The 9200-nt window shown below is 35.3% G+C and overlaps 1 protein-coding gene and 1 pseudogene across 1 annotated transcript in view; one reads left to right on the top strand and one right to left on the bottom strand.

Moving 5' to 3' along the window:
* Positions 1-9200, top strand: part of Cnot6l (CCR4-NOT transcription complex subunit 6 like) — a 93138-nt gene that overhangs the window by 54511 nt on the left and 29427 nt on the right. Inside the window, exon 7 of the mRNA XM_004643185.3 lies at positions 1170-1324. Coding sequence (XP_004643242.1) covers positions 1170-1324 — 155 coding nt within the window. The remainder of the gene's footprint in view (positions 1-1169; positions 1325-9200) is intronic.
* On the bottom strand, positions 2953-3911 carry LOC105743794 (annotated as a pseudogene).

Below are 9200 nucleotides of genomic sequence, written 5' to 3'. Positions count from 1 at the left end.
GATAAATCATAATTTAAGAAAATTCTATCACATTATATTATAAATTGTTCATTCTAGAAAAATTGAAAATTTCGGCAAAATTTAACATGGTCATGCACAAATTTAGTTTACCTGGCAAAGAAGTAGTTGAGAATTTTATTCATTTTATTATTTTTTTTTTTTTTTTCTTTTTTTATGTATTGGGTACAGGATCTCATTATGCAGCTCAGGCTCGTAGTGCCTATTTTCAACCTCTCCAATGTGGGATTTTAGTTGTGCACCATCACGCCTGGACTTGGTTACCGGCGTAGTGCGCCTGGGGGTGGGACTGGAAAGGCTTGCAATAGAAGGGATTGAACCTCAGTCTCTGCTTACGTAAGCAGGCGGTTAGTCTACTGAGCATCTCACCGGCCCCTTTGTGTACAAATATTTTCTTGTACACATTTTCTGTTCACTTATTTATAAGCATTGTCAAAATAAAATGGAGAGTACATTATTGGAATTTTGGAGGTGTGTGATTACTGCAGTTAATGCATTTTTCATGTCACTGAAATTCTCCAAAATTACATAAATATATATTGATTGAGGCTTTTCTCTATTATTGGACATTTAGTTTGTAGGTTTATGGTGTTATGAAATTATGCTGTTTATGCATCTTTATCCATAAATCCTTGATATTTATTTCATATGGAAGGATTTGTTAAAAATACCAGGTCAGAGAATAGTGTAAGTTAATGACTTATGATTGGTATTTAGGAACTTAAAAATTCCTTGAAGTAGATTTTCTTTTTTAAGTTGATATTTCTAACTTTTGGGTATTATTCATATCAATTATAATTCAGAAGAAATATTTGAAAATTAATTCTTTATATGTTAAATTCATTGTTCCCTACAGCCCTAACCTGTTGTAAGTTCAATTTACTTGAGTTGAAGAAGTGAAATCTATTGGAGTGAACTCTAAACCTGAAATATAATCTCACTCCTCGCTGAGTGGACAATGAGAAAATCATGTCATGTTTCTGGTTCTTTTATATTTAAAAAGCTTCTATTGGTAGCTACTAGCCTTAAGGTAAAATAGATAATATCGGTTGCATGAATTATTTTAACTTAATCACATAACGTTGAATATTTTTGTATCTTAATCCATGTTCACTTCTGTAGTGTAGATAACAACTTTCCTCTCATCTCAGGAAGTGGAAACAGAGCAATACTTCACTCTCTTTCTGCCAGCATTGAAGGAGCGTGGATATGATGGATTTTTTTCTCCAAAGTCACGTGCCAAAATCATGTCTGAGCAGGAGAGAAAGCATGTGGATGGTTGTGCAATATTCTTCAAAACAGAAAAGTGAGTTAAAATGCAATAGTGTAAACTTATCACACTTTTTAAATTGTCTTTGAGGGCTCACAGGTGGAATGTTTGCCTAGCATATGTGAGGCCCTGGGTTTGTAAAAAAAAAGAATACACTTTTCTTTGTTTCAACTCTAAAAGATAAAGTGATTAACCAATTTCTATAGAAAACTGTTGTTAATGTTTTCTTAGGTTGTGTTTTGGAAATAAAGCTGTTCATGGTATTTGTGCTTTTATTGCCAAGTTGCACTAAAATTTATAGAAATTATTGACTTGAATATGGTCTTAGAATCTAAATACATTTTCATATAGGGAAATACTAGTGTTTGTATAAAATAAAAGTACCATTTAAGATTAGCAATAAGTGATTTGGGTTTCTATTCATGTTTTCTTTTGTAGAAGTTAGTCTTTTTCAGAATCGTTAGTTTTATTAACAATTTCTTCATTTTTAATGAACACTTTATAATTTAAAAAATAATTTATTCACTTAATATTTGCTGAGCATTTTGTGATGAATGCTGTGCTAAGCTGATCTTACTGAGAGCTCAAGTCTAGTAGAAAAACATAGGCACAAAGGATAATTATAGTATAATACAGTGAATATGTATGAAAGATATGCATAGATACAGGTAAAGGAAGATACAAGAGAGGCACAGAATTTAGGGAAAGTGGAGACTTAAAGATTGCTTGAATAGAGCAATAAAAATTAAAACATGGAAAGTCAGAGCTCTGTTGAAATCTTATGGCTAATAATTTGGAATTGAAGGGCCAGGGAGATGGCTCAGCAGTATAAGCACCTGCCTGGCAAGCAAAGGTCTCGAGTTTGATCCCTGGTACAAAACAAACTAATAATAATTTGGAATTGACATAATTAAATAGGGAGTGTATGCAAAGGGAAGAGATAGACACATTTGTGGCTATTTTCCAGCTTAATTCCTGTTATAACAAGTCATTCAATATTTTTGTTGATCAAGTATCTTATCAGCAAGGCTCCTTTAAGTAAACAAACTCAATGAATTTGGAAGATATTTGGTCCATTATTTATATTTGGTTCCTGAATATTTAATAGAGATCATCTTATTTTGGTTAATATTTAGGGCAAATTCTGAGTATTTGAGTACTGAATTTTGTAATTTATTATGAATTTTAGAATAATTGCTCTTTTCCCATAGTGTTTACATGTCAAACCTTTTAAAATTATTTGTATGGATTGTAGTTTTCACAAACTATTTTTCTTCTCTGGACCAGGGATTGAATTTAGGACCTTGTGCTTGCCAGGAAAGCGCTTACTCCACTGAGCTATCTCCCCAGCCCTGGATTGTAGTTTTTAAAGCAACCTGCAAAGGAAGACAAACAAGTCTCATTCCCCCACCGCTACCTTTTTTTTTTTCACGTAAGGAAGCATTTATTTGGGGTTTAACATGAGAAATCATACAAATAAAATTTGTATAAACACAAATCCACAGTCATAACACATAGCAAAGGACAAAGTAAAAACAAAAAAACTAATTGGCAGCTATATACAGTTGGACAGTGTGTCTCGTACACTAGAAAGTCTTTTACAAAATAATCATTAGAGCAACAGAAGGCCAATCTTCAGTGTAGTCCTGGAAGATTCTTTAGCATCTCCTGTTTCCTCCAATGTCTTCCTCTTTAGTATGGCTGGTAATTGTTTTGGTGATTGCCACCTCCTCGAGATGCCTTGCCGTAGGTGCTCTGTTGACCACTGTAGTCTGCATATCCCTGTCCATATCCATAGTTCCCATAGTTATACCCAGTATAATCATATCCGCCATAGCCACTATAGTTTTGATCACCACCATAGGCATTATTGTAATTTCCATATCCTTGATCATAATAGTTATTAAATCCTTGGTTCCAGTTTTGGCCCTGACCTCGACCACGACCCCTAGTACCACCTCGTCCACCAGCTGCAGCACCTCTTTCTCCTTTTTGTTGTTGCTGTTGCTGCCTATATACCTCTTTGGGCTGTGCAACTTTGATTTCACACTTTCTAGAACCAATTTGATGGTGTCTGCTTTCTAACAGTTTCTTGACTGGTTCTTCATCTGTGTATGTGATGAAACAAAATCCTCTCCTTTCATTTGTTTTTGTATCCATGGGAAGTTCAATATTTTCTATCTCTCCAAAAGCTCCAAAATATTCTTTATCTGTTCTTCAGAAGTACCTGGGCTCAGTCCTCCCACAAACACCTTTTTAGGGGGTTCTTTCCCTTTTAAAGCTTTGGCTCTTTTAGGGTCTATCAATTTGCCATCCAGTTTGTGTTCTTTTAATTCCAAAACCTTATCAACACTAGCAGCATCATTGAAAAGCACAAATCCAAATCCTCTTGATCTTCCAATGACTGGGTCTGTTTTAATTGTGCAGTCTACAACTTCCCCAAATCGAGACAAGTACTCAGTCAGATCTTTCTTGCTTGTATCCCAGTTCAAGCCTCCAATAAACATTTTACCGTCATCCTGCTGGTTCTTGCTCGCGTTGATTTTGGACCCCTCGGCGAATTCCTCTATATTGCTGTACTCGTTCATGTCCTCCATGGTGGCGGAGCCGTCGGCTGGGGCGAGCGGGTGCGCGGTCCGGGTCGCAGGGGTGCTGGCGGCAGCGGAGCATTGTATGGAGCTAGATTTAAAATGGCGGCGGAAGAGCCACCGCTACCTTTTGTATGTCCTGTACCACTGAACTATATCTGCAACTCTTTTTGTTACTATCTTGAGACAGTATTCTGCTACAATGCCCAGACTGAGCTATCACCACTTCTGGCTTTTTGTGGGTAAGAAAGACAAGGCACATACAGATTCACTAACTTGCTCAAGGTTACACAGTAGTCCGATTTTATTATCTCTGCTTTTGCATAACTATTATAAGTAAAATACTTGGGCTTTTGTTTTTTAAGCTTCCACTATTCTACTTTTGAAGATTTTTTTATTTTATTATTAGTATTTTTAATGTATTTGCTTGTTGCAAGGTCTCACTGCGCAGCTTGGACTCATGGTGATCCCCCTGCTTTCAGCCTCCCCAGCCCTGGGGTTACAGGTGTGCACTACTATGCCCAGACTCTGGCCGGCTCAGCCTTCCCTGGGGGGCAGGATTTGAGCAGCGTGTGGTGCCAGGGATCAAATCGCCATCCCTGCGCTTGCCTAAGAAGATGCTTTAGTCCTCTGAGCTATTTTACTGGCCCTACTACTACTTTTTAAAAGCTGTTGAAAAAATTTATTATTGTATGCTTATCATACATACATAATAAATATATTCACTATGGATTATTGGTCTATATATGTTTTTTGTAAGGTTACCTCATTTAAAAAATTTGCTTTGGGGGCTGGGGAGATGGCTCAGTGGCACAAGGGCCTGAGTTCAATCCCTGGTTCTGCCTCAAAAAAAAAAAAAAAATTGCTTTGAATTTGACATTTGCTACTTGTTTGCATTAGATCTCTGAAATAGCATAACTTTAAAAATAAGTGATAATATTGAGACATCTAACACCAAGTTCATTTTCCACTTTTCATTATTTCTTTCAAGCCTATAGATTATCATTCCCCTCACAGTTTAAAGAGGGAAGAGAAAATTCTACTATAGTTTTTTTTTTTTTTAATTAAAAGTTTTTTTATTTTGCGGAACTGGGGATTGAACTCAGGCCCTTGCACTTGCCAGGAAAGCGCTTATTCCACTGAGCCATCTCCCCGGTCCTGCTACTATAGTGTGCAGAACTATAAGTGTTAGGGTTTTGAAAACACAATTATAGCTGTTCTTCTGGAATCTTTATAGATTTGATATTTGTAAAGTGATTCTTGAATTATTAAAAATGCTGTCAACTGTTTTAGAAACAAGTACAGAAAATATTTAGATGCTTATTCTGCTTTTCTTTCCTTTCTCGACTCTTTTTATCCTAAGTAGTACCAGGACTCCACAACAGATAAACACTTTGAGTGTGATACATATTTCATTGTATATCTTCTGAACTTCTAGCCTGAAATGGCAGGACTATCTCCTGTATAGATGAAAACATTCTTTGTTCTGATACCAAATATATCCATGTCATTTTTGCTAACTGTCCAATACAAAGTTATTACAAATTTATTTATTTTGTATTTAGTACAGGGTCTGCAGGGTCTCACTACACAGATCCAACTTGTAGTGATTGTCCTATTTTCAGCCTTCCAAGAGCTGGAACTACAGGCATGTACCACCATGCCCAGTTTCAATAGGGGGTTCAGCATGCCCTGGGGGCAGGGCTGGCACAGCACGCTGGGGATTCACTATTACAAATTTAGCACAAGTTTTATTATCTGCCTTCATTCTTTATTCAAATTGGAGAAATGATGGTGCAAAGAAGTCAGATGCTTCTATTTATCTAGATAGATATATATGAGTCACCTACTCTATTTCTTCATTTGTGTATTCTTATCATGTAAGATCTATGGTTGTTGTTTGAGACAGAGACTCACTATGTAGTTCATGCTTGCTGTGAACTTATCACATAGCCCAGGCTGGTCTGTAATTCATACTAGCCTCCCCAGTGCTGAGATTACAGACATACACACCACACCTTATATAAGATCATTTTTTAATGTTTATAAAATAAACAGTCAAAAGAGAGTTGTAAAAGAAAGCTTTGACTCCATGCATTTTTGAAACTTATTCTCAGAATATCAGATAATTTCTAATCTTAATGGATGATGATTTAGTTGTACATAGAGAATAGCGGTACAGAGTAACAAAACTATAATTACTGTACTATTTAGCAGAATACTCATCATGTAGAAAGGATAGCGTGGGGCCGGGGAGATGGCTCAGTAGAATAAGTGCTTACCTGGCAAGCACAAGGGCCTGAGTTCAATCCCCCCCCCCAAAAAAAAAAAAGGAAAAGGAAAAGAAAGAATAGGGTGTTGATTAGTTAAGGCAAGCAAGCAGATTACAAGTATTCAGAAAACTTGAATATAATATTCTACTTCAGTTGCTTTTGTTTTTATTTTTTTACACCAGAGATCAAACCCAGGCTGTTGTGCTTGCTAAGCATGTGTTTTACCTCTAAGCTATACCCTAACCCATTTAATTTAATTTAGATTTAGCAGCATCTTTTGTTTGTTATTATGAACACCATTCTGGGAGGTAGTTACGTGCATAGAGATTGCAGAAAATGTAATTTTGATTGATAAAATATCAGAAATCAACTTTTGCTTTCTTTTATCTCAAATATTATCTATAGTCCAAAACATTTTGAATGTTGTATATTGTGTGTGAATAGAAACTGAGTTTACAGATAAATTTATTTTATTTTATTATTTCTTTTAGACTCAAAATTTAATTTCCTTTGCCAAGTTTTGTTCAACAGCAGTGATGGTGATACTTTCAGAATTTTGAATAATACAGTCTGCTGTGGCACATGTGCCATAGTTTCACCACCAGTATTTTGTACTCTGGATTGTTAGCAGTAGTGAAGTCTTGGAACTGGGGTCCTAACCTGAAGAAATCCAGGATGGAAAGAAATGGAGACGAGTATAGTTACTAGAATTACTTGCTGGTCCTGAGGTTAGCATTCTGATTGCTTGATCTTGCTTTATTTTATATGAAAGAGGAGGGGAAAGATAAGAACAGTTTATAACAGTGTGGCTGTTACACTGTATTGCAAATTGATTCTTGAATTATTAAAAATGCTGTCAACTGTTTTAGAAAGAAGTACATACACAGAAAATATTTAGATGCTTATTCTGCTTTTCTTTCCTTTCTCAACTCTTATCCTAAGTAGTACCATGGACTCCACAACAAATGAACAATTTGAGTGTGATACATTATTTCATTGTATATCTTCTGAATTTCTTTCCTGGAATGGCAGGAAAGAATATATCACTTTGCTTTCTAATCTGCTTCTAGTTTCAGGTAGGGAAGGCCAGGTCCTTGCTTTTTCTTTTCATATTATAACAGGTAGTTTTGTGATTGGAAGAGGGCTTTCAATGCTATGTTATTCCTATCTCATTGGGGTCTCCTATTAATTTCCTCTGTCATAGATGGTAGTTGGATTTTAAATTTGTTCATGTGATTTTTGTTAAAAATGATATTTTTATTTCTGGCTTCAGCTGTTAACTTTTCATAATTCAGGCTAAAACATAAAATTATGGCTTTGTTTCCTTACCCTTCAAATATGGATAATAGTAACTCTTTCCTATAACTTTGAGGTTTCTCAGGTGGGAAGAACAATAAAATAATGTAGATGGTTTTTTACTGATCAGAAGAAATGTGCAAGGGGATTGGGATATAGCTCAGCGGCATAAGTACCTGCCTGGCAAGCACAAGGTCCTGAGTTCAATCCCTGGTACCGCAAAAAACAAAATAAAACAAAAAACCCTTTCTTTTGTGTGCAAGTAGAAAATGGTACTTGTCCATTTTTCTTTTTTGTTCATGCCTGACCTAAAAAATTTGTCTTTTCTAGTTATTCTCTGGCACTTTCATGATTACTCAAGGGATGCAAGAACATTTTTAATACTATTTTATACTAAATATAGACTAAACATTTCTATTTTTTGTGTGTATTTAGAGGTTAATACAGGATCTACAAGGTCTCAATACACAGATTGAACTCATAGTGATCCTCTTGTTTTCAGCTTCCCAAGTGCTGGGATTACAGGTATGCACCACCATGTCAGTCTCATTTGCCATCTCAGTGTGCCCTGAGAGTGGGGCTGGCGCAGCACCTGCCTAAGCAGGTGCTTTAATCTGCTGAGCTATCTGGCCAGCTCTCTTATTTGGTTTTGAGAGTGATACATACCTTTCTTTTCTGAAAAGGAATGTTCAATTCTCATTGATAGAATTGTCCAATTCTTCTCAAGGATTGATGGAGAGTTTACACAGTGTAAATTGAGGACCAAGTGAAAATCCTGAATAATCCCGTATTAGCCAATGAAATTGGAGAAGCAAAAGGAACACACACACACACACACACAAAGTCGGCTAAGAAAAGCTCAAGTCCCAACAGATTTGCCTAATTTTACAAAATGTTTAGAGAAGGTTTAACACCAATATTCCTGAAGCTCTTCTTTTTTTTTTTTTTCAGTACCAAGGATTGAACTCAGGACCTTGTGCTTGCCAGGCTAGCACTTAATTCCACTGAACTATCTCTCTGGCCCCCTCCTCAAACTCTTTAATGAAATCAAAATGGAAACAGTACTCCTAAAGTCATTCATGGACAAAAGCATTACTTTGAATCCAAAATTAGAAAACAACCCAACCAAAAATACCATAAGCCAATCTCTTTAAGGAACACAGGTGCAGAATTTTCCTCAGTAAGATACTAGCAATCTTGTTTTGAAATTTTACACAATTGCTTTTATTGTTTTTCTTTTCTTTAAAATAAAAAGGAAAAAGAAACTTGAAAAGAAAAGATACTAGCAAACACAATACAAATAATAATCAAAAAGATGATACATCATTAATAAGCAGAATATTCTCCAGGGCTGCAGGAATGATTCAGCATACATAAATGAATAAATGTAATACATAATAAACAGAAGCAAGACAAAAACTATGCAGTCATCTTAAGATAAGACACAGAAAGAACATTTGATAGAATCTAACATCCATTTATGATTAAAAACCCTGAAAAATAGGTATAGGAGGTTTTTTTTTTTTTTTTTTTTAGGTACAAACCTTTTTTTTATAAGTCAACAGAAAATGGAAATATACTTTTTAAAGTTTCTAATACTAGAAGATATCATACAGTGTCTTTTTAAATAAATTGTAAGTCAAAGAAACAGTATAAATCTTAGAACAAAAATTAAGATTAAGCAATATTCAGAAAATTAAATGATTCAAAACAATTGAACTAAGAAAAAGTTTTCATGATAGCAAAGAAGTACTA

Source organism: Octodon degus, unplaced genomic scaffold, assembly GCF_000260255.1.
Source record: "Octodon degus isolate 3935 unplaced genomic scaffold, OctDeg1.0 scaffold00168, whole genome shotgun sequence".
NCBI lineage: Eukaryota > Metazoa > Chordata > Mammalia > Rodentia > Octodontidae > Octodon > Octodon degus.
The sequence above is the reverse complement of the archived record's forward strand: the minus strand, read 5'-3'. Positions and strand labels throughout refer to the sequence as shown.